Genomic DNA, 26,644 nt, shown 5'->3' with positions numbered 1-26,644 from the left:
AGAAAGCCCTGCACTTCTATTAAATAAATAAATGGGCTGGAGAGATGGCTTAGCAATTAAAGCCATTGCCTGCAAAGCCAAAGGACCCAGGTTCGATTCCCCCAGGACCCACGTAAGCCAGATGCGCAAGGAGCACATGCATCTGGAGTTTGTTTGCAATGGCTACAGGCTCTGGTGTGCTCGTTCTCTCTGTCTCTTTATCTCTCTTGCTCTCTGCTTGCAAATAAATTTAAAAAAATTAAAAATCATTAAAATAAATAAACGAAAAGCCTAGGGGTATGGCAAAAATAGCACCAAGAAAGATATTTATGGCCAAAGAAACTGCATCAAAAATTAGAATTTGAGACTATACTTTCAGGGATCATTACTCTAGTTTCTTACTAGAGAAGTTTCTCCGAATGTGTAGAGTACCATTGGATAATTAAATTTTTGATTTTTAAGGCAACAGTTATTAAACTGCTAATAAAATAGACTTGTTTTATTAAGAACAAATTATTAGCTAGTTTGTAAAGCCTGGCACAAATGATTTTTTTTTTCTTACTTTAGAATAAAGGGATGGCTTAGCAGTTAAGGCATTTGCCTGCAAAGTCAAAGGACCCAGGTTCAATTCCCCAGTACACACGTAAGCCAGATGGATGTGCAAGGTGGTGTATGTGTCTGGAGTTTGTCTGTAGTGGCTAGAGGCCCTGGCATGCCCATTCCATCTCTATGCCTGCCTCTTTCTCAAATAAATAAATAAATAAATAAATATATGAACTCCAGACATGTGTTCCCCTTTGTGCCTCTGGCTAACATGGGTCCTGGGAAATTGAACCTGGGTCTTTTGGCTTTGCAGGCAAGTATCTTAACTGCTAAGCCATCCCGCCAGCCCCCTACAGTTGCTTTTTGTTACTGACTTAAAGAATGAGGAGGCACTCACTTCCTATGATACCTATAAACATATTCCATTTATTTAGTTGAAGCATAATGTGTATTTCTTTATTATTTAGCATACAGAAAAATAATTTATCTAAGTAGAATTCTTAACTATTCTTATTTCTACCCTCAAAGTACATTCTCTGTACTTTGGAGCTGTTTATAAAGTCTACCAAGAAAATTAATAAACATGAATAAATATGTATAACACGCACATTAAACATTTATATATATATTTATTTATTATAAAAAATTAGCTTTAGGGAAGTTATCTAGGTTTAGAGTTGTAATGATGTAAGCATTTAATAAATTATCCTTTTTGGGCTGGAGAGATGGCTTAGCAGTTAAGGTATTTGCCTACAAAGCCAAAGGATCTCACTTCGATTCTCCAGGACTCACATAAGCCAGATGCAGTAGGGGGTGCATGCATTTGGAATTCGTTTGCAGTGGCTGAAGGCCCCGGCACACCAATTTTTTCTCTCTCTCCTCGTCCCCCTACCTTTTCTCTCTCAAATAAATAAATAAAATATATTTTTTAAAAATTACCCTTTTTGGAGACATAAAGGGAAGAGAAAGGAAGGGAGGAGGATACTTAATAGGTTGATATTGTATATATGTAAGTGCAATGATTGTAATGGGGAGGTAATATGATGGAGAATGGAATTTCAAATGGAAAGTGTGGGGGTGGGGAGGGAGGGAATTACCATGGGATATTTTTTTATAATCATGGAAAATGTTAATAAAAATTTAAAAATTAAATTAAAAAAATTATCCTTTTTGAGGATGCTGTACTTCATTAGAAATGTAAGGTTTCCAAAGTCTATGTCCTGTATTCCCTTCACATGACTAAGTCTGATAGTAATGAAAACATCAGTGACAAAAGCTAAATGGAGCAGTACAGCATATCAGAAAGCAAGTGTTCCTATGCATTTGCATGTTTGTGTGGGAGGTACCTGGAATTTATGAACAAAAAGCAGTGTTCACATAATAAGCACACAGAATTACTGCATTTTATGTCAGAACAATCTCATGACCTTCCTTTGAAGTGGTGCTGTTTCCTCTAGGGCATTTTAGAATATGGACTATTCACAGAGGGGTTGTAAGTTGTAGTGTGATTTTTTTTGGTCTTGTAATTTCTTACTGGAGAGTGAATCTTTCAGTTGCTTAAGCAGTGAACTATAATCTTACCCACATTTGTAAATAAATTTTAAATGAATAACTTCAGTACGATATTTTCCCGACCTCTACCCCCAGCAAAACTTACACATTTTCTACCAATACAAATAACAAGCATTTTTTCTATGATTATTAATGGCGGTCTTTTGTTATTAAATCTTTTCTTTGTTTTGTTTTGTTTTTCAAGATAGGATCTAGCTGTAGTACAGGCTGACCTGGAATTAAAGGCATGCATCACCAATGCCCAGCTTAAATCCTTTTTTTTTTTTTTTTAAAGGTAGGGTCTTCTTTAGCTCAGGCTGACCTGGAATTAATTCACTATGTAGTCTCAGGGTGGCCTCAAACAGCGATCCTACTACCTCTGCCTCCCAAGTGCTGGGATTAAAGGTGTGTGCGACCACACCCAGCTAAGATCTTTTGTTATAAAAAAAAAAAAACTGATAAAATTTACTGTGTATATTTTATACAGAATTACATGACAGGGGCTGGATACAATTTTTTAAAAATTTTTGTTTATTTTTATGTATTTATTTGAGAGTGACAGAGAAAGAGGCAGATAGAGAGAGAGAGAATGGGGAAGCTTCACAGACAGGCGCTTAACCACTAAGCCATCTCTCCAGCCCACAAATGTTTTTAATTGTGTTCCTTTTTGTGTTTTTGGTAGTCCATAAGTGCCATGCCAGTGTTTTTTTTTCAAAGTAGGGTCTTACTCTAGCCTAGGCTGACCTGGAATTCACTAAGGTGTCTCAGGGTGGCCTCAAACTCACGGAAATCTTCCTACCTCTGCCTCCCAAGTGCTGGGATTAAAGGCGTGCACCACCACGCCCAGCCATGCCAGTGCTTTTTATATAAAGCTCTCTCAAAATACTCACCAGGGAATAAGGCTGTGAGTGGACAGTTAAAAGAGTAACTGGCATATGGTGTTCTAGGAAATGATTTATTTTGCATAAGCATATTGTCAGATCATTTTATGCATATGCAGCCTGAATTGGGTATCAAGTATAATGTGTGCTCAATGCCAGTACATTTAGTTTATAAATTTGTTTTGTTTTGGCTTTTGTTATGTAGAGTTACTGCCTTAGTCAATGTAATGGAATCTGTATTTGTGTAATTCTTTTATATTCAAGTCTATAAATGTTTAATACCCATTATTATTCTTTTTTTAAATTAGAATTTTTGCTGGGCATGGTGGTGCATGCTTTTAATCCCAGCACTCGAGAGGCAGAGGTAGGAGGGATCACTGTGATTTTGAGACCATCCTGAGACTACAGAGTGAATTCCAGGTCAGCCTGGGCTACAGTAGGACCCTACCTTGAAAAACCACACACACACACACACACAAAGAATTAGAAGGACTAGGGAGATGGCTAAGTGGTTAAAGGCAGTTGCTTGTAAACTCTACCAGCCCAAGATCAATTCACCAGCAACCCCTGTAAAGTTGGATACAAAAAGTAGTGCAAGCAGCTGGTATTCTATCTATAGTGGCAAGAGACCCTAGTGTGCTCACATATATGTGTAAATAAACAAAATTTTTAAAAATTAGAATGCTATCTCATCATGCAACAAAAGGAAGCAGAAAAGAACCAAATTCAAAACTAATAGAAGAAAGTAAACAACAAGATCAAAACCAAAAAAATGAAATGGTGATGATTATCATAAAGAGGAAAAACAGAAAAGATCAAAGAACATATTTGTTGTACTTGAAAAGATAAACATAGCTAACAAACCTTTAGCTAGAACCAGGAAAAAATGGAAAAGGTTCAAATAAATAAATTTGTAGATGGAAAAGCAAATATGTATACAAACTGATGCCACAGAAATACAAAGGATCATTAGGCACCATTATGAACACCTGTATGCCAACCAGAACTAGGTGATGTTCTCTGCATGTGTATTTGCGGGTTTTTTGTTGTTGTTGTTGTTGATTTTTATTTATTTATTTTAGAGAGAGAGAGAGAGAGAGAGAGAAAGAATGGGCGCACCAGGGCTTCCAGCCACTGCAAACGAACTCCAGATGCGTGCGCTCCCTTGTGCATCTGGCTAATGTGGGTCCTGGAGAATTTAGCCTCAAACTGGAGTCCTTAGGCTTCACAGGCAAGCGCTTAACCGCTAAGCCATCTCTCCAGCCCTATATGCGTTTTTTTGTTTTGGTTTTTGTTTTACCTGAGCCAATAAAAGAAAAAAGTCTTCCAACAAGGAAAAGATTAACATGTGATGGTTTCACTGCTGAATTTCTTCAAAGAGTAATAACAACTCTCCTAAAACTGTTCCAAAGAAGTAAAAGAAAAGAAACCCTCTCAAGCTAGTTCTACCAAAACCAGACAAGGATATAACAAAGGAGTCTACAGACCAGGATCCTGGATGAATACACATGTAAAACTTACCAAAATACTAGCAAGCTGAAACCAACAATATTTCAAAAAGATCATCTGGATCAAGTAGTTATTATCTAAGAAATGCAAAGATGGCTTGACATAAGCCAAAGTCAAAGGATATATATCGCAGGATGGAGTATTAAAAACCAACTGAATGGGCAAGAGAGATGGTTTAGTGGTTAAGGCACTTGCCTACAAAGCCTAAGGACCTACGTTTGACTCCCCAGAACACAGGTAAGCCAGATGCACATGGTGGCCCATGCATCAGGTGATCATTTGCAATGGCTAGAGACCCTGGTATCCTTTCTCTCATATAAATATTAAAAAACTGGGGCTGGAGAGATAGCTTAGCAGTTAATGTGCTCACCTGTGAAGCCAAAGGACCCAGGTTCAATTCCCCAGTACCCACGTAAGCCAGATGCACTAGGTGGTGCATGTGTCTGGAGTTAGTTTGTATTGGCTGGAGGCCCTAGTGCATCCATTCTCTCTTCTGTCTCTCCCCTCTCTCTCTCTCTGTCCTCTCTCTCTCTATCCCCCCTCCCTTCTCTCTCTCTCTCTCTGCTTGCAAATAAATAAACAAAAGAAAAATTTTTTTAAGTATAATCATGTCAATATATACAAAAAATGTTTAATGAAATTTGTCATCCCTTCATATTTAAAAAATTCCACAATTCAGACAGATATAGAGGGAATGAACTTCAGCACATTAAGGGCAATATATTACAAACCCATAGCCAGTACTGTAGTGCGTGGGGAAAGCAGCCATCTTTCCTATAAAACTGAGAATCACATGGATATTCACATTCAGCAGAACAGTACTGGAAGCCATGAGTAGTACACCAAAATAAATAAATACAGGCATCCAAATAGGAAAGGAGGAAGCCAAATTACCCCTGTTTGAAGACATTTTGCTGATTTGTTTTTTTACTAGGCAGGCATTCTTTCTAGCCCAAGATGACTTCAAACACACGGTGAACCTCCTATCTCAGCTTCCTGAGTGCTGGAACTAAAGTGTATGCCGCCACAGCCAGCCTAGCCATGATTTTACATACAAAAAAGCCCAAAGACTGAAATACAAAGTCAGCAGTCCTAAAACACACTAAACAAAATTGCTGAGAAATAATCAGCAAAGTAATGACACTACTAAAAATAGGACAGCCAGTGATAAAGTTAACCAGCTAGGTAAAGAATCTCCACAATCAGAGCTGGGGAGAGCTCAGTGAATAAAGTGCTTGCTATGCAACTCTGAGTTCAGACCTTCAAACCTTCCATAAAAGTTGGAAGCTACAGCAGGCTTCTATAATCCTAGCATATGCCTACCTATGGCAAAAAGTGTGCAGAAACAGAATTCCCCAGAAGATTAAAAAAGCAGAGAGACTCTGCTCAGTAACACACTCTGTCTCAAAAAAGGAGGTGGGCCAGGTGTGTTGGCACACACCTTTAATCCCACCACTCAGGAAGCTAAGGTAGGAGGATCACTGTGACTTGGAGGCCAACCTGAGACTACATACTGAATTCCAGATTAGCCTTGGGCTAGAGTAAGACCCTGCCTCAAAAAAAACACCCCCAAAAAAACACCAATCAAAAATAAATAAATAAACAAACAAACAAACAAGGTGGAGGGGAGCTGAGGAGATGGCTTAGAGGCTAAAGGCACTTGCCTATAAATCTTGTTGGCCCAGGTTCAACTGGATATTAAGTGACACATCCATGACACATGTGCACCCCCCCATACACAACACATACAAACACAAAAAAATTGGTTAAATAAAAATAGTAACAACAATAAAACAAGGTGGAGGTCTGGGGAGGTGGCTCAACTGTTCAAGGGACTTGCTTGATGGCCATAAGCAATGCCCCAGCACCACATAAAACTGGATGCAAAGTGGTGTAAACATCTGTTATTCCAATGTACCTGTAATAATGGAAGAACCAAGAGAATCTGAAACTAGTGGGCCAGCTACTCTGACTTTCATTAGCAGTCTGTTCATTTGCAGCGGCAAGAAAACTGACCAAAAAGTTGTCCTCTGATCTCTGTGAGCACACTATGGCACATGTACACCCACATTCATAAACCAAATGAATTGATATTAAAAAAGAATCTCCACAATCAAAATTGTAAAATGCTTATGAAGGAAGCTAAATAAGTCACAAAAGAATTAAGAGATCAGGCTGGGGAAATGATTAAGCATTTAACAGCATATGCCACTTAAGCATGAGGATTTCTTAGGTGGGAGGTCAGAGTCAACTCCCCAGCACCCACGTATAATCCCTGGCATGGTCACATACACAAGTTACCCAGGCCAGGATGGTAGGAGGTGGTCCAGAGAATCACTGGTGCTCACTGACAGACAACAGCTCTGCACTGAGGGAGAGACCCCATCTCAAGGAAATGCATATAGATGAGTGATAACAGAATATCCAACATTTTTCTCTGGCCTCAAACACATGCAGGGGGTATACACACATGTATACCCATACACATACCACTCACCACACACACAAAAGAATGGAGAGATCCCAATTTTAATTCTGTTAAAATATTAATCCAGAGCTGGGGAGATGGCTCAGCAGTTAAAGGTGCTTGCTTGCAAAACCTATTGGCCAGCAACAACATGAAGCCAGATGCGCGCACGCGCGCGCGCGCGCGCACACACACACACACACACGCACATAAATAAATTAAACCAATAGAGATTTGCTAATTCAAGGTAATCTTATCAAATAGCAATGACATTCTGTGTACAAGTCAAATACACTTATAAAAATCTGGGCGACAACTCAGTTAGAAATGTCTGGTGGGTACAGCAGCTCATTTATAATCCCAGACTTCAGATGGCAGAGACGGGGAACCTCTGGGACAAACCGGATAGCTACACTACCTGAATCAGCGAGCCCTGGGTTCCAGCAGAGAACAACTAAGGAAGAAGCCAACATACACAAGATCACACATAGACATGTGTACACACATGGATACATATGCATGTACACACACACAGTAAATAAAAATACTGGTCATGGTGGCATGCACCACTAATACCAGTACATGGGAGACAAGAGACAGAAGGGTTCCTGATGCTTATTGGGCAACCAGCCTAGCCTAAGACAGCATATCTCAAAAAAGGCAGACAGTGTTTCAAAAGACAACATTCAAAGTTGTCCTCTGGTCTCTACATGCACTTGCACCTGTACACACAAGATTGTGTGCGCACACACACACACACACACACACACACAAACATTCATACAGAACCACAAAAAGACTTTAAATAGCCAAAGAAGTCCTGGGGGTGGGTGTAAGCTGAGGGCTAGGAAGATGGTGCAGTGAATAAAGTACTTGCTGTGCAAGCATGAGTATCTTAGATTATTAGATCCCTAGCATCCAAGTAAAACCTGGATGATGTGGCTCATGTTTGAAATCCCAGCCACACCTAGCATGGTAGCAGTGACACGAGAGCCAGCCTCAAAGGAGGTGGAAAGCAAGAAATGACACCTTAAAGTTATTCTCTGACTTCCATAGGTGCACACACACATATACTGTACTCACACACATGAACATACACATGACAGAGAGAGGGAGAGAAGCAGAGAGACAGAGAGAAGGGGGAAGATGAGGGGAGGGGAGAAAAACTGGAGACATCATAATACTACTTGACTTCAAAACATACTAGTAAGTCAATGTAACCAAAACAGTAAGGTACTGGCATAAAAAGTGACATACAATAGAAATAATAGAGAATCCGTATGTTACATTCAGATGGTCTCTTCACTAAATAATGCAGAATTTGAAACAACCAAGAGAAAACAGGAAAAATGCTTTAGAAGATTAGTCTGGGAAAAATCATTTTAGATATCATCCCAAAAGCACAAACAGATTTCCAAACTGACAAGGGGAATTACATCAAAGTTTTTACATAGCGTGGGGAACTATCAACAGTTAAAGGATACCTTTTTTTTTTCATTCAATGGGGGATTCATTTCCAGAATATATAAGGAACTCTTCACACAACTCAACAGTAAAAAAAAACCACAACTTTTAAAATGAACAAATGTGCTAAATAGACATTTCTCAGAGAAAATGTCACAAAGGAGCTGGGTGTGCTGGTGCACGTCTTTAATCCCAGCACTCGGGAGGCAGAGGTAGTATGGTCACCATAAGTTCAAGAACAGCCTGAGACTACATAGTGAATTCCAAGTTAGCCTAGGCTAGAGTGAAACTCTACCTCGAGAAACAAAAAACAAAACAAAACAAAAAGCCACAGGGCCAAAGGGCTTAGAGTATATGAAAAACCTAACACCACTACTCATCAAGCAAATATAAATCAAAACCACAATGATAACATTTCACCTCAGATGTCAGAGACATCTGCACTTGCATGTCTACTGTAGCACTGCTTACTGGAGCCAAGATATGGAATCAAACAAGGTGTCTGTCTATCAACAAATGAGTGGATAAAGAAAGCACGGGATATAGGCCAATATAGCATTACTCAGCCATAAAGAAGACTGAGATCTTGTCATTTGTAGCACATGACAGAAATGTAGAATACTAACTGAAATATCACATGCAGAAAAAGAAATACTGCATATTTGTATGTCCAAGTCAAGAGTTGTGGTGGTTTGACTCAGGTGTCCCCCATAAACTAAGGTGTTCTGAATGCTAGGTTCCAGCTGATGGAGATTTGGGAATTAAAGCCTCCTGGAGTCAGTGTATTGTTGGGGGCGGGCTTATGGATTTTATAGCAAGTTTCTCTTGCCAGTGTTGGGCACACTCTCCTGTTGCTATTGTCCACTTTATGTTGGTCAGGGGGTGATGTCCACCCTCTGCTCATGCCATTGTTTTCCCCTCAAGTCTGTAAGCCAAAGTAAATCTTTTTTTCCCAAAAGGTGCTCTTGGTCAAGGTGATTTCTGCCAGCAATGTGAACCTGACTGCAATAGGAGTAGAAGAGTAGTTACCAGAGACTGGGAAACATACTGGGAGAAAGAATGGGTACAATGGGCTACAGAGATGGCTTAGCGGTTAAGCGCTTGCCTGTGAAGCCTAAGGACCCCGGTTCGAGGCTCGGTTCCCCAGGTCCCACGTTAGCCAGATGCACAAGGGGGGTGCACACGTCTGGAGTTCATTTGCAGTGGTCAGAGGCCCTGGCGCACCCATTTTCTCTCTCTCTATCTGCCTCTTCCTCTCTCTTGTCTGTCGCTTTCAAATAAATAAATAAAAATAAACAAAATAATTTTAAAAAATGGGTACAAGAGTGTGGCTAAATAGGAGAAATAACTTTTAATGTTCTCAAGTAAAACAGGGTTAAGTGGATATTTCAGAGTAACCAGTAGACAGAATTGTGAAGCACTTATATGACCACATGTTGAGGCAAATACTGGACACAACTTGGTACTGAAGACAGAAGAAGAAAGGGTCTGAGTCTGATAAACCTCATCTTCTATCAGATGAGTAGATTGTCAGTAAATAGTAAACACTAGTACTAAGCTAAAACTACAAAATAGGGTGAAATATAGCCAGACAGCAGTGTACTATAAATGCCAGAAGAAACAGCTGGAGCAGGTTGACAGCTACAGGACTGAGAGGGATGGGAAGGTACTTTTCTGTGGCATCCTGGCAGCACCACTGCACCACTGCTGTTTCAGCCAGGCAATGGGAACCTAGTATCACTTGACTCTTGATAAGAGTAGAGAGTGGAAGAAACCTAGGGGAACCACCCCTCCGAACCTGAACCAGCATGTGGCAGATGTCTACGTGGCCAGCCTCTGCTGCAGCATGCAATGGGGAGCGCTTGCTCTGGTGATCCATTTTGAAGTTGGGATCGATTCCATCAACTGTTAAAAACAAAAAAAAGTTTTTGCCAATTACATCAGATGCAGCCATGAAGCCATGTTGGAGCCATTCTGCCCTTCTCAGGAGACGGACTAGTGCCCACTTCTGCTCCTGAACTTGAGAGGACCAGCTCCACATGAAACCTCAGAGGCAGTATCTCCATCAGAGGGCATCCCTACTGTCCTTAACTCTGGGGTTCTTTTGTGCTCCAAAATTCCATGTTCTTCAGTCTTGACTTCCTGTGAGCCTAGAAGAACCTTGTCAAGGGCAAACAGAGCTCCAAGGATAAACATGTTCTGGGGGAGGTGTTTGTTTTGTTTGAGATAAGGTCTAACTATGTCCCAGGCTGGCCTTGAAATCAAAACCCTCCCCAAGTACTAGGTTACAGGAATGTACCATCACCTGGACATTTAATCAAGTTACCAACCAAACAGCAATGAAGCAACTTAGCACTAACTGAAGTCTACAATAGAAATGAGTAAAATGATCATTTTTGTTAAAATGAATTCTTTTTCTTTTTTTAACAGCAAATGCTAGCTTCTTTCATGATTTGCTGTCAGGCAAAGAATTAATCACCTTTTGATCCAAAGAAGATGAACTTCAGAGAGATCAAGCCTAGAGCTGACAGCTCAGAAATCAAGTTGCCATTGGGCAGGCTCTGATAAGCATAGCTTCAGGCATGACAGAGCTAAGCCAGGAGGTTCATCTGCTGTAAGAGTGGAGAAATGTGTCCAGTTCCACTGAGTCACAAGTTATGTACCAGTGCTGCTCCTGGTAGCACTAAAGTATGGGCTTCCTCACAGCTACATATCACAGGACCCAACTGTGACAATGTTGCTTCTCCCGAATCTGCATTTCTGCTTGATTTATGGATTATCTAATTCTGTTCCAAAACCTAAAAATGTATAGTGAACATTCCCACTAGAGGCAAATACAAATACTACAAGCAGGTTGGATATCAGTGAACTCCTACATTTATAATTAAAGGCATCAGAGAACTCTAAGCATCAAAACACTGTACTAGGGACTGAGGTTTCTTCTGTGGCCTTCAGACATAGTAACTCACCCAGCATGAGAAGCACTTTCTGTAGCTCACCCTGCCTGGCAGAGAAGTATAGTTGCTTCGGGTGGAAGCGAAGTTTCTTGGGTCTGTGAGAAATAAAGGACAGCAGTCAGTACCATCTCAGGTGCACCTGCAAAGCTGGTGACTGAAAGGTAAAGTGCAACCCCATAGTCTTGAGCTTCTCACTTGCAAAACAATGGGGCAAGAGTACAGCTCTATAGTAGAGCATTTGCCATTTTTCAGTATATATAGAACCTTGAATTCAATCTCTAGCACTATATTCCTCCCCCCACTCCAAAAATACAATTTGTCTTCTTGACATGGCATGAGAATGTTAAATGCCACAATGCTTCAGCTTAACATGACAAGAACCTACCCAGGGCACAGGCTGCTGATGCTGCTTTGCAGGGCTAAAGAATCATCATCTCCACTCAGCATGACATATAAAGGAGCCAGCCAGGATGGCTATGGTAGCCTGTGCAGCTCAGTCTCAAGTAGGTAACTATAGCTGTTGGGGAGTGACAGTCATTCTCCAGCGATGAGGGAGCCTGGGTCTAGAACAGCTGTGATACATATCGTTGCTATGAAGCTTATATATAGTAAGTCAGTTGATAACTAGGGGGACAGGAGTACAGGGACCAGGAAGGTCTGGGACATGGTCAGTGGGCAATAGGTGGACAGAACCTTTACTACTCAGAGGCCAAACTGAGACAGTCAGTAAGAGGCCATCCAGAATGAGAAAAGTAAGCAGAGGGATGTGTTAGCACCAAGACTTTTCTGTTAGGGAAGGATGAGTGCAAGTCATTTTCTCTCAGGACAGGGTAAGCTTAGTGTTCACATTGTCAAGCAGCCCCAGGAAAAAAGGACAGGGGTTGCCTATTGGGCCATAAGAGAGGTGCAGGTATGGGGGCCAGCAAGTAGCCTAAGAGGTCACCTGGCTTAGCTCCTACACAGTACTGGTGGGGGAAGTAGGTACTTGTGAAATGGCAGTGCTTGCTCCCCCAGTAGTGCTCACAAACTGTCCTCACTGAGGATGAAAAGTCTCACCCTTTGCTCTTGGCATAAAAAAGCAAATAGTAACATGAAGTAATTTCTCCAGAGTGAAAACACATGCCTACTTCACACAAGCAGAGTTACTTAAAAGGCTGGAAAGCACTAGGTACCCCTGGGAATGAACATGACCATGAGTTGTCCCTACAAAGACAGGCCAGCTCTTACTTTTCTGAGTCCAGAGCAATGAGCGCACTCTCCAAGGTTTCCTTTCCGGGGCCCTGGGAAAGACCAGAGGTTGGTCTCACGAACCCAGCTGGCCCCGCAGGATCGAAGCCTTCGGGTGCCTGGGGAGCTGTGCTTTGTGGCTTGTCGTCCTCTGGAACTCCAGCAATGCTTCAAGGAGGAAATAATTGACATGCTAAGTTCTAGCATTTGGAAAAGCTCTTTCTCATAGAAATCAAGGAGAACATAAAGCATGACCTGCTCCAACCTTCCCACGCATACTGTGTTTAAGTGGAGGCAATGGCCAGAAAATTTACTATCTGTGAGTCCCAAGGCAGAACCCTGTTCCCTGAGAACTGAGAAATCAAGACTTTGAGCCATCCACATAAACCTGCTTTTATGAAAAAACTTTGGGTCTTCTACTGCCTTCCCTGGCAGAACAAAATCCATTGGAAGTGACTCTCCAAATATATTGAGTGTAGAGATTATGATATGAAGATTATAATATGAAGAAATTAAAAGTCAAATCTTTTGTTTTGAGGTGTATACAATATGAGCCCTTTAAATGTTTCATGTGAAGTGTTAGCTTTCTTTCTATCTATCACTGTGGTATGTAATTGACTTCCCCTTTTTGTAAGAAGCTTGTGGCCTCTGTCACTGCTTACAAAGCATTGTGTTTAAATGTGAATTGTCTCCCATAGTTTCCTGTGTTTTCAGTAGTTGGTCCCCAGCTGCTGGTAGTTTGGGAAGTGGAGCCTAGCTAGAGGAGATGTGTTGTTGGGGGTGCACTTGGAGGTATTATTATAGCCCAGTTCCCCTTCCCCTACTTATAAAGCAAGACTCAAGACTACAAGCCAAAATAAACCTTTTTCCTTCCATCGGCTGCTTTTGGTCAGGAGGTTCATGCCAGCAACATGACAAACTTTTAGAACTGATTTGAGGAGGAATATGGAAGGATTTCAAATCATGGACTACAAAACCTTGAAGTAATACAGCAGAGCTTAAAGAATCATTCTGGTCAGAGTTTGAAGACCTAAATGCACAAACAAGTGTAGAATATATAGGTTCAGTTTATAAGGGGAAAAAGAACTTTGTCAGGACTGGGCTAGAAAGAGTTTATGTGAGAGAATGATTACACTCTGCCTGTGTTCCAAGAACTTGAGCAAAGTTGAATTTAAAAGTAATGGATTAGTGTGTTTTGCAGGGAAAGCAGCAGAATAATATGAAAGATGTAAAGTTGGCATTAAAAAGTTTCAGTCAGAGATTGGAGCCTAGTTCAGCTGAAATTGTTTGAGGGATTACCTCCATTGAGATTAGGCAAGCTGTTCTGCATTGGAACAGTAGGAGGAAGGTTGACCCTTTTCAAAGAAGGTGGGGCTAAAGAAAGAATTCTAAAGGAGCATTTTGCTCCTCAAAGTCAGCTCTATCCTCCAAATTAACAAATGTGACACTGGTACTGGTTTTGGAAGTATAGCAGATACAGAGGGTTACTAGATTTGCAATGCAGTCTTTGCAGATGGCCCCTGGGCAAAGTGAGGCAGGACTGTTAAGGGTCCCTGCATGGAGACCACAGCATAGAGTGATAAAGATGAACCATGAGTTGCAGGGGATACCCAAGGATTTGGGAGATGCCAAGGCTATCTACTGGTTGGGGATGTAGTACTCTACACACACCCAGGGTAGGATCTTGCTCTACCCCAGGCTGACCTGGAATTCCATATGTAGTAAGGGTGGCCTCAAACTCATGGCGATCCTCCTACCTCTGCCACCTGAGTACTAGGACTTAAGGGCCCAGGTTCAATTCCCCAGGACCCACATTAGGCAGATGCACAAGGGGGCACACATGTCTGGAGTTCATTTACAGTGGCAAGAAGCCCTGGCATGCCCAGTCTCTTGCTCGCTCTCCCTCTTTCTCTGTCAAATAAATAAATAAAAATAAAATGGGCTGGATGCAGTTTATAGCATGAGATGATTGTGAGTCAGTGGGGATCAGAGGCAGAATATGAGGTTTAAAAGTATAACATCCCATGGCCTCATGTGCTTTTAATACTTGATCCTCAGTTAGTGGTAATTTGGGGACGAAACATGTTGCTGGGGTGGGCTTAGGAGTGTGATAGCCCAGTTCCACTTGCCAGTAGTTGCTCAGCTCACGCTCCCAGCTGCTGTAGCAAGAAGTGATGCTCAGCCTTGAATCCACCATAATTTCCCTGCCATGGTAAAGTTTTCTCTTGGGACTATAAACCAAAATAAACCCTTTCCTCTCATGTGCTACTTTTGGCCAGGTGGTTTGTCTCAACAACATGAAGGTTTATTACAACAGAAAAGATTCTTGACTGTTTCCTTCTTAGTCAGACACAGCTGGTAGAAGAGCTGAATAGTGACATGTCTTGTCAGAGAACCTCATCAACTCTCAAATTCTTCAGCTTTTTTTTTTTTCTTCTTCTTTTTGGTTTTTGAGGTAGTGTCTCTCACTCTAGTCTAGGCTGACCTGAAATCCACTATACAGTCTCAGGATAGCCTCAAACTCACAGCAATCCTCCTATTCTGAATGATGGGATTAAAGGAATGTGCCACCATGCCCAGCTCTATTGGGTTCTTTTAAGAAAGGCAATTATACGTGTCTGTATAAATTCTTCTCTTCTCTTGGGCAACCCTGAAAATACCAAAACCCCAAAAGGTCACATCCATTGGGGCAGTATGAAAACTGGTTCAACTGTGTCATGGGACTCTACGAAGCTGAAAGGAAGCTATGTATAAATGGCAATAACTATCAGTGCTTCTTAGACATTAGAAACCACAAGGAGTACCAGAGTTCACTGACACTTCTGGATACAACAGGAAAAGCTGGTACCAACTAAAAAGGACACCTGTTCAGGGACATTGTATGGAAAGCTTGGCTAGAGATACTTTGCCAAGTACCTGCCCGTAGTTGTGTCAGCCCTGCCCTCGGCGACCAAGCTCTTCTCCTGCCCTGGGGCCAGAGTCACTGTAGAAGTCGTGTCTGCTTTTGCTATGGTCACCTCTTTGGCCTTGGATGTCTCTTCCCCACAGTGGGGACAGTAGCTGGCATTGTTGACTCGAGAGGCACAGTCCTTGTGGAAGCGGTGAGAGATGCTGCTTTCAGGTTGACATTCCATGAAGTTACCCTAAGAAACAGGAAGATGAAAGTCATTTTTTAAAACTGGGCTGACAGACAAATACACAAAGCTCTACTGAACTGGTGAGGCTGTGCAAAAGTGGGAATGTCATGGGAAGCAAGTGGGGGCCTTGTCCTGGTCCCAGAAACCAGCAGAAGAGAAGCAAGAAGGACACTAAATTTGCAATGAGCTCCAGAAAGAAAAGAAGCTGGAAGAGGTCACCTGACCACCTCTTCCTATTCCCTGTGACTAAAACAGCTAAGGTCTCAAAGTCTGGCCTCTCTAACCAAGTAGAGGAAGATCTCACAGATAGCACAAACTCAACCAGCTGATAGACAAACAGACAAACCCAAAGTTGGAACTTCAGAAACAACAGCTGCTCTTGCAGAGAACGAGGGACAAGAAGATTCAGAAGTACTCTTTCTCAGTAGAAGCAAAAAAAAAAAAAAAAAAAAGGGGGGGGGGGTCTTTGAAGACTGTGGAGAACATAAGGTATGGATGCAGTCCAAAGACAAACCCTGAGAGTGGAAGCTCCTAGCAGCAGAGCATCATTAAATGCCTGACACTGTGCTCCATGGAAGAGGCCTTCCCTGGTGAGTACATATATCTAATGAATGGAGTCACTAGACAAGATCTCACTAGCAATAGACGAAGTACAGAAGAGAAGGGAGCAATGTCCCTCTGTACTCAAGACAGGAGCCCACAGCACAAAACAAACAGAGTGGAGGACACTAGGCCACTTGTCTACATCAAAAAAGCTCAAGAACTTTGGAAAGGACCTTGTGACGTGCTGGAGACGTCTGCAGAATAGGCAGAGCAGAGTGGGGTGTGATGCCGAGATGAGTCTCTATAGAGGACTCTTAGGGCCCGACAGGTGGACTGGGCTCTTACCGCTGTGCAGAAGTAGCCGCAGCCAGGGCAGCACTGGTGCTTCACCATGCGGCCCCGATGGTCTTCACATAGCACCAAGAGTGGTGCTTTGTTGGATGGGCGCATCAGCTCATACTTGACCACGCTGTTTGTGCACCGGCCCAACTGCAAGCAGACAAGACCAGGGGTCAGTGACAGAGCTGTGAGAGGACAGCTTTCCCACCCACTGACACTGTAAAGTGCACACAAGAAAGGTATTCAGCAAGCATGAGCTGACCAAAGGAGCTGCGAGCCTCAAGGTGCACACGTGAAGTAGCGAGGAGCATAAGGTACCTGCCGCACAGAGCACCAGTACCTGAAGAAGGCCTCACTGTCTGCTGCACAGCCTGGTGAAGACAGCAGGAGACCATACTTGGAGAGCCAGTGCTCAGGTTAGGCATAAATCAAGAAAGCGGAGAGGAGAGCTGCACAATGGACATACAACAGAATGTAAAGCCTGGGCCACCATGGATGAACAGCAGGGAACAGTGCAGTAAGCTACCAAGTGACCTGGGGCAGCTAAGAACTGAGATGCTAGAAACAGAGAAAGAAAGTTCCCTACCTCTAATCTACAGTCCAGAGAAGAGCAGGATTCAAGGACAATTGGTGTGGAATCAGAAGCTGCTGTGAGTGAAGACATGTGAGATGCTCATATGAGCCACAATTTGGTGGACAAAGAATGGCTACTTGCTATACAGAAAAAAAAGAGTGCTCATTCACTATGTAAAGCTTCTCTCTGAGACAAGTAAGAAAACAGAAAATAGATCAACAGGAGAAAGGCACAGAATTAAGTGGCAATTCACTAAAGAACTACTTAGCAGATGCTCCAAAAGCAAATGACAAACACTCAAACGTGGTCCAGCCTCTAGTACTCTCAGGCTCTGCAGGTACAACACTGTCATTCAGCACAGGAGCCATGGGATACAAAAAGGACACAGCACTGTTTCTGGCAAAAAACAAAGTTTCTGGCAACTCATCTGAAATATGAATCAAAAAGCTTTCAAATGTATACTCATCCCTTACAATTCGACCTGAACATGTGACTAGGTATGCCAGGGTATACTCCAAAAGACTGCAGCACCAGCAATAAAAATAACCAACAGGGGGCTGGAGAGATGGCTTAGTGGTTAAGTGCTTGCCTGTGAAGCCTAAGGACTCCAGTTCGAGGCTCGGTTCCCCAGGTCCCACGTTAGCCAGATGCACAAGGGGGCGCCCGCATCTGGAGTTCGTTTGCAGAGGCTGGAAGCCCTGGCACGCCCATTCTCTCTCTCTCTCCCTCTATCTGTCTTTCTCTCTGTGTCTGTCGCTCTCAAATTAATTAATTAATTAATTAATTAATTTAAAAAAACTGAAAAAAAAATAACCAACAGGTACTGCCAGGCAAACAAGAGTTTCAATGATGCCCACCAGGACTATGTTAGCAACATCTAGAAGTTGTATTTAGAAATGGTTGTGATACTGGCCAATACTCATGGGACAAAACTCAGAATAGAAAGGGGGGGGGGGTTGTAAATCCTGAAATAGCTACCCTTATCCCACTCCATTAAGGGAGTCTATTATGGACCCTCACTCAGGACCTGAGAAATATTTAGAAGGGGAAATGAGTTGGTGGTTGTTGTTGTTTTTTCAAGATGGGTCTCACTCTGGCCCAGGGTGACCTGGAATTTACTATGAAGTCTCAGGGTAGCCTCAAGCTCATGGCAAGCCTCCTACCAGTGCCTCCAAAGTGCTGGGATTAAGGGGGTGCACCACCATGCCCAGTTAAGAATGAGTTATTTTAAAAAGGGAAATGTGATGTGATATAGAAAAGAATAAAAGGATGTATAAAGATATTAAGAATGAGCCTTTAATCCCAGAACTCAGGAGGCAGAAGTAGGAGGACTGGCTTGAGTTCAAGAACATCCTGAGACTACAAAGTGAACTCCAGGTCAGCCTGGACTAGATCAAAATCCAACCACAAAAAACAAACAAACAAAAAAGATATTAAGAATGATTCCTTAACTTTAGAATGAAACACTTAATGCTGTATTGATATTTGAATTGTTTTAGAAGAGCATGTATTATTTATGTGAGTATAAAAAATGATAAAAATGTAGGATTTTATCCAGCTATGAGAGCTGGGCTGGGAAGATGGCTCATCGTTTAAAGGCGTCCATTTTTTCTCACTCTACCTGCCTCTTTCCCTCACTCTCAAATAAATGGAATTTGAAAAAAGAAAATTCCAAGAATAGAGACCAAGATACAATGAACACTGCATAAGCTCACATCAAATTTCAAAAATTACCTACTGTGGTAGTTTGAAAGTAAACTGGTCTCTCTTCTCAGACTACATCATCCAACACAGTACTTGCCACTGTAAGCTCAGACTTAGCACCATGACAAAATGAACCAGCCAAAATTAGAACAAGCAGCACAGAGGTGATGGCAGGAAGGGTTGTGAACAAGAAACACCATCAATAAACATTCTTGCTGGGCATGGTGGCACAAAACTCTAATCCCAGTACTCGAGAAGCAGAGGCAGTAGGAAGATTACCACAATTCAAGGCCAGCATGGGACTACAGAATGAGTCTCAAGTCAGCCTGGGCTACAGTGTGACCCTGCCTTGAAAAAAATAAAATAAGGGGGCTAGGAAAGATGGCTTAGCAGTTAAGGTGCTTGCCTGTGAAGCCTAAAGACCCACGTTTGACTCCACAGAACCCACACATGCCAGATGTATGAAGTGACGCATTCCCACAAGGTGGCACAAGCATCTGGAGTTCGACTGCAGTGGCTAGAGGCCCTGTAGTACCAATTCTCTCACTTTCCCTCATTAAGAAAACAAATAAAGGGCTGGAGAGATGGCTTAGCGGTTAAGCGCTTGCCTGTGAAGCCTAAGGACCCCAGCTCGAGGCTCGGTTCCCCAGGTCCCACGTTAGCCAGATGCACAAGGGGGCGCACGCGTCTGGAGTTCGTTTGCAGAGGCTGGAAGCCCTGGCACGCCCATTCTCTCTCTCTCCCTCTATCTGTCTTTCTCTCTGTGTCTGTCGCTCTCAAATAAATAAACAAATAAAAATTAAAAAAAAAAGAAAACAAATAAATAAAAGGGCTGGAGAGATGGCTTAGTGGTTAATGCACTTGCCTGAAAAGCTAAAGGACCCAGATTCAATTCTCCAGGATCCACGTAAGCTAGATGTACAAGGGGTGGGGGGACATGCATCTGAAGTTTGTTTGCAGTGGCTAGAGGCCCTGAATGCCCATTCATTCTCTCTCTCTCTCTCCTCTCTCTGCCTATTTCTTTATCTTTCTCAAATAAATAAAAGATTTAAAAATAAGGGCTACAGAGATAGCTTTAAAGTTAAGGCACTTACTTGCTAAGACTAAAGACCCAGGTTTGATCCCCCAGTACCCATGTATGTCACAAGCACAAGGAGGCACGTGCACCTGCTGTTAGTTTGCAGTGGCTAGAGACCCTGGCACACCCATTCTCTTTATCTGCCTCTTTCTCTCAAACTCTCAAATAAATAAAATATTAAAAAATGAAATGAGGGCTGGAGAGATGGCTTAGCGGTTAAGCGCTTGCCTGTGAAGCCTAAGGACCCCAGTTCGAGGCTCGGTTCCCCAGGTCCCACGTTAGCCAGATGCACAAGGGGGCGCACGCGTCTGGAGTTCGTTTGCAGAGGCTGGAAGCCCTGGCGCGCCCAATTCTCTCTCTCTCCCTCTCTGTCTTTCTCTCTGTGTCTGTCGCTCTCAAATAAATAAATTAAAAATTAAAAAAAAAGAAAAGAAAAAAAATGAAATGAAACAAGCTAGATGTAGTGGTGCATGACTTTAATCCTAGCACTCAAGGGGCAGAGGTAGGAGGATCACTGTGAGTTCAAGGCCAGCCTGAGACTACTACATAAAGACTCCCAGAACAACCTGGGGTAGAGTGAAGCCCTACTTTAAAAAAACAAAATAGAATAATAAACATTCTTGGGCTCAATATTGTGGCATTCTAAGGTTAGAACAGGAGGACAAAATTAAAGGAACAAGAATATGCTAAAATGCTGGAGAAATGGCTTAGTGGTTAAGGCACTTGCCTTCAAAGCCAAAGGATCTAGGTTCAATTCCCCAGGACCCACATAAGCCAGATATACAAGGTGGTACACGTATCTGGAGTTCATTTGCAGTGGCTGGAGGACCTGCTGTGCACATTCTTTATCTGCCTCTCTCTTTCTCTCTGCTTCTTTCTCTCTCTCTCTCAAATAAGTAATTTTTTTGTTGTTGTTGTTAAAAAAAAAAAAAAGTTCTCTCTCAGGACTGCAGAGATGGTTCAGCAGTTAAGAACAAGACCCTAATGATCCAGATTTGATTCCCTAGAATCCACATAAAGCCAGATGCAGAAAATGGCACATGCATCTAGAGTTCATATGCAGTAGTTAATGGCCCTGGCATACCCATTCTTTCTCTCTGTCCTCTCCTCCCCCCTACCGTGTTTGTGTGTGTTTCTCGGCTTGCAAATTAATTAATTTAATTAAAAATATGAAAAAGTTCTCAAGTAAATTTTTTTTTCCAAGTAAACTTTTTTTTTTTTTTTTCTTCAAGGTAGGGTCTCACTCTGGTCCAGGCCAAGTAAACTTTTTTGAAAGGAGTGAAGTTTTTCTCCCATCAATAACAAAGAGCTATAATCAAGAAAAGAAAATGCATTTAAAGAGACTCATAAAGAAGCCAATCACATCAGTTTGGGAAGAACTTAAAGTAAGTACAGAGAAAATGAACACTGGGAAGTAAGGTATTATTAACTCCAAGGGGGAAAAAAATTAATGACTTCAGATAAGAAATAAAATGGCACCCCACCCCACACACACCCCCCCACACCAACGCCAGCATCACTGTGCTCATTCATGTCCTAAGGACTGAGGCCAGTGCAAAACCAGAACCATAGTCAGGCTCAAGCTAAGGAGGTGCTGGACGAGGCCTACAGGGCAGAACAGAAGAACAGAATGTAAATCAGTGATGTCTCATGTGGAAACACAATAATGTTGAAAGCAATCACTTTAATGGAAGGATAAAATACCCAAAGGAAGCAGAAGCAATCAGATATACAAGGAGGATGGCCTAAGGGCCAACATAAGGCAAATGTCACCTGCTTAAAGGTTCTGAGATGTACACCAAAGTGCTGAGAAGGGACAGTGGTATGAGAGAGAGAGGATGGGGGGAGGAGGGTTGGCAAAGCTCAAGGTCCACTGCAAAAGAGGTGGCAGAAAGAATGTAAGAGCCAAAAGGGAGGAGTGCTTATAATATTCACTGCTTCACAGTGACTGATGCTACCTACACAAGACTTGCACAATAGTAGTAAGAAAATGACATAAAAATAAAAGGAAAATTTGTTGGAAAGTAGTAATTCAGTGGGTGGGGGATGGTAATAAGATAGGACTATGTTCATGATAACTATCTATATGCATGGAAGTTGTCATTATAATGTTTAAAACCATTCTGAGATACAAACAGAAGAGATCACCCTCTGTTGATCTGGGCAAGCAGGAAATGGCCATCTCTGTGGTCAGATGTTAAGGTAGGGGCTGGGGAGATGATACACAAGTATAAGTTCTGGAGTCCAGGTCCACAGAACCCAAGTAAACTTGGAGGCAATAGTGAGGATGTCTATAATCCTTGTATGCCTAGGACATGAAAGAAGATAAAAACAGTAGACTCTCCAGAACTATTGAATCTGTTAGTTTACAAATGGAGTGGAATGAATGGACCTGGTTCAAATCCCTAGAACCTACATAAGACAGATATACAAGATGACACATGCTCACAAGGTGGCACACATGTCTGGAGTTAACTGCAGTGGCTACAGGCCCTGGTATGCCAATCCTCCCCCCCACCCCATTCCCTCTCTCAAAAACAAAACAAAACAAAACAAAACAAAACAAAACAAAACAAAACAAAACAAAACACAGCCTTTAATCACCCTCAGGAGGTAAAAGGATTGCTGAGAATTAGAGGTCACTCTGAGGCTACATAGTGAATTCCAGGTCAGCCTGAGCTAGCATGAGACCCTACCTCAGAAAAACAAAACAAACACCTGCATCACAAGAAGCCGTAAGAATAGGACTGCCCTCCCTCCAGTCAGGCACTGCATACAAAACCTAGCTCAACAGCAAAGGGAAGAGAAAAATCTCACTAAGGCTGAGGTGGTCTTTCAGGGCATGCATAAACCCTGGAAGTCACAGACTATGGAACCAGAGCTTGGTAGGGCTCAGGAATGTGGGACAAGAATAAACTAAGAGATAACACGTTGGCAGAAAAGCCACAGGGACACTTCTTGCTTAATAAACAAAAGGGGAATAAAAACCCATGGCTAACACAGGCATAGTGGTGCACGCCTTTAATCCCAGCACAGGAGAGGCAGAGGTAGGAGAATCGCTGTGAGTCCCAGGTCAGCCTGGGCTAGACTGAGACTCTGCTTTGCTGTGTGTGTGGGGCGGGGGGGGGGGGGGGGGGGAATTCCTATGGCTGAATACAGGAAAGACCCCACTGTGTCTAAGGTAAGGCTGGCCAACTTGTACATAGTCCTGGCTAGGATCCTGGTCACTCTTCCTCCTGGACACGGGCTTATCTTCCTTGCAATGGGAGGCTGGAATTATGCCCAGATAAGGAGTTGTCTAAATGGAACCAGGGTGGTAAATTGCCTACCTTCAGACCCTCACACTGAGTCACAAGCCACAACAAGAGGATAGGGGACATAAAGAGAATACTTCCTCATTGACACAGAGGCACAAGACAGAAAAACCAGGGTGAAAGAGATATCAAGAAAGCATAGCACTCAACCTGAGCAAAGGGATCCTGTGGTAATGATCTGTGTTGGGGAATGATTTGGCTCCTCAAGCCTCCCAGGGACATTTGATAACATCTAGAGTCTAGTATCTAAGGGATGGAGACCAAAGATACTGCTAAATATCCAAGAGCTAACAAGACACACCTCTGCAAGTAATTACTTGATCCAAAAGATAACTTGTGCTGAGGCTTAAAAGTCCTACACTAAAATTTGACTCACTATCAGTCTTAAGTTACAAATGTTATATCACAACTAGACCTTGTAGCCGCTATTACCTTTTCATTGTTGAGAAAAACACCTCCGGAGCAGAAGAAACTTATGGAAGGAAAGCATGTATTCTGGCTTATAGCTTTGAAGCGAAGTCTTGTCATGATAGGAAGAGCATGCCAGGAGCAGGAAGCTAGCTCACACAGACACTTATCAGCAGGAAGGGCACAGCAAGAGTTGGCTAGCTGACAAGCAGGACTGGACTGTAAAAGCTCAAGGACCAGGAAGGTGTAAAAAGGACCAGCCAAATGTAGAAGGTAGTTATTTGGACCAGAGGCTTTAGATTATTATTGTAGCCTCTGCACTTACCTTTACCAAAAGAATGATTTCATTAAGCTATATAATGAAAAGCTACGATACAAAAGTTATATTCCTGTAATAGATACCAAACTGGAGAAATCTGGCAACTTCTGTGGCAAATCTTTAGTCAAGGTACATAGATGGCAATGCCCCATACACAAGTCTGTAATGATCTGCTGTAGCTGCCACCCTCATTTTAATTGTTACCCTAACAATCAGCACAATTAACAAGTATACTGGCTAAGAGTCATGGCACAGCTCATCTCCAGGTAGGTTTTTGGTACTATTTGGCTTATGGGGATTAAGAAAAAAATGAATGCACAAAAATAAGTCCTTCTAGAAAATCCTTCCCTTTTTGATTAATAAATAGTACAACTAGTCATTTTATTTGGAACCCAGAAGTCAGACGGAAAGATCCTCTAATGATATGTTTATTTCACTAATTTGATACTGGGTTTTAATTTTCTCCTATTTTTTTTCTTAAACTAGTCAAGTATTTAATTTTGGGGTGATATTCAAATTTGAAAAGCTGTGACAGGAAGCAAACCAAGAAACAAAAGGTCTTTTGCTGTTGCCTCAATTCTTAGTGGCCCATCTGGTGACTCTCTAGTTAAGAATCTGGGTTTCCCCTCATTTTCACAGGGGTCTGTGACTTGGCTGTTGGAGATACTGCTCTTGCGAACTCTTGGAGTGCTATGTGGGTGAGTGGGTGTGTGCTGGATTTTAGTGTTCTTTTAATGTGCATGTTGAATGGGGAAAAACATATCCAGCATATAGCGTACAGAAGAATTAAGACATTTCAGGATTTAACTTCAGCACTTTTTTGAAGTGCCCAACTTTACCCTTCTTTGAAACTGCTATTTGCAGTCCTGTCAGTTATAAGCCAGTGCACTTCAGTTCTTGGAGGGACTTGCTGGGGTGTACCCAGAGATGAGGCATGCTCACACACTGAGATAACGCCTTTAATTTAGAAGCCTGGATTTATTCCTCTAGTTGGATTACTCTCTTTTTAAATTCTGGAAAAAACAAATTGGCACACCTGCAGTTAATGAAGCTGGTCCTTCTCTCAATTATTGCAGTCTACTGCCAAGAGGCACCATTGTTAGCAAGTAGTCTGTGTGACCAAGGACTGACATTTTTGTTACTCAGTTCTATTCTCTTGGGCCTGTGTATTTCATACCTCTAAAGACATTTTCAGGATAGGCTTTGTGTACTTCTGTTGGCTCCTGAGAGACCTGTGGTGTGCTTGTGGTGTAGGAATGTCATGGTAAGTTGTTTTTCAATAAATATTTTGAAACTTAGATTTTCACATGAAATTTTTTTATCTTACTTTTTTTTTGGGGGGATGTTGTGTATGTAACAGCATTTTGTAGGGTAAAATTAAATAACCTAAGGCCTCATCTTCTGTTACTCAGCTTGAACTGTTTGCCTATATAGTGATAAAGTAGCATGATATTTAGAATCTTAGAATCACACAGTAATGATGTCATACGGCAATTGTTGAGTGTGGTTTTTTTTCCAAATATCATTGTCAGTTTTTTTTTTCCTTATCACCATTATAATCATGGAGGTTTTTTTGAGTAAGGGTCTCACTCTAACTCAAGCTGACCTAGAATTTATTATGTAATCTCAGGCTGGCCTTGAAGTCACAGTGATCTTTCCACTTCTGACTCCCCAGTGCAAGGCACTAAAGGCATACACCACCACATCTGGCACAAAACATAAAACTTCAAATAACTGACATTGTTTACTATTATTGTAACATTCTTTAATGTTCAGTTTAATAAACGATAGTGGATTCTCACATCTGTTTAAACAGTCAACAACTAATAACTAAATATTTTCTAATACCACATCAAGCTAAAGAAATATTTTTTATTTTCAAGGAGAGAAAGAGTATTTAAATATAGGTGGCACCAGGGCCTCTGGCCACTGTAAAAGAACTCTAGATGCATGAGCCACTTTGTGCATGTGGCTTTACACAGGTGCTGGAGAATTGAACCTGGGCCGACCGAGGCCAGCAGACTTTGCAAGCAAGTGACTCTAACACCTGAACCAACTTCCCAGCCCAAAAGGCTTTATTTTCTTTTTTAATTTGTGGGGGTGGAGGCCTCACTATGGTCTCCTGTAGCAAATGAACTATGGGAACTAGGGAATTGAACTCAGGCCAGCAAGCTTTGCAAACAAGCAGCTTTAACCACTGAGCCATCTTCCAGTCCCAGGAAGTTTTTGTTTTTTAAACAGGGTCTCATTATGGATCCCAGGCTGATCCTTTAATGGTTTTTGCCAAAAATCAGCTAGAAAATGTTTTACAGGCCACATGAGACTAAAACTCCTTCCCCACTGTTACTTTCTCTCCTCCTCCTACAGCATTCTTTGTGAGGGTTTGTTTGTTTGGTTTGGTTTTTTTAGACAGGGTCTCACTTTAGCCTAAAGTAATCTGGAACTCACTCTGTAATCCCAGGCTGGCTTGAACAAGTGCTGGGAAAGGTATATACCACATCCAGCCTTTTCTTTTTCTTTTGTTATTGTTTATTTATTTGTTGTTGTTGTTGTTGAGTTAGGGTCTCACTCGAGCCCAGCTGACCTGGAATTCACTATGCAATCTCATGGAGGCCTCAAACTCATGGCAATTCACCTATCTCTGCCTCCC

The 26,644-nt window shown here is 42.1% G+C and overlaps 1 protein-coding gene across 9 annotated transcripts in view; it reads right to left on the bottom strand.

The window, feature by feature from the left end:
- Positions 1 to 26,644, bottom strand: part of Ehmt1 (euchromatic histone lysine methyltransferase 1) — a 220,117-nt gene that overhangs the window by 40,376 nt on the left and 153,097 nt on the right. For 7 of the 9 annotated variants that reach the window (XM_012947838.2, XM_045149974.1, XM_045149960.1 and 4 more), the window contains 5 exons: positions 16,604 to 16,747; positions 15,495 to 15,721; positions 12,579 to 12,746; positions 11,364 to 11,446; positions 10,193 to 10,299 (listed from right to left, as the gene is read on the bottom strand). In XM_012947838.2, the coding sequence (XP_012803292.2) occupies positions 10,193 to 10,299; positions 11,364 to 11,446; positions 12,579 to 12,746; positions 15,495 to 15,721; positions 16,604 to 16,747 (729 nt within the window). The remainder of the gene's footprint in view (positions 1 to 10,192; positions 10,300 to 11,363; positions 11,447 to 12,578; positions 12,747 to 15,494; positions 15,722 to 16,603; positions 16,748 to 26,644) is intronic. The other 2 variants (XM_045149981.1, XM_045149992.1) reach the window with 1 other exon arrangement.

The sequence above is a fragment of the Jaculus jaculus genome, chromosome 1, assembly GCF_020740685.1.
Source record: "Jaculus jaculus isolate mJacJac1 chromosome 1, mJacJac1.mat.Y.cur, whole genome shotgun sequence".
In the NCBI taxonomy this organism is placed as follows: Eukaryota; Metazoa; Chordata; class Mammalia; order Rodentia; family Dipodidae; genus Jaculus; species Jaculus jaculus.
This window is presented reverse-complemented; position numbering and strand designations above follow the sequence as displayed.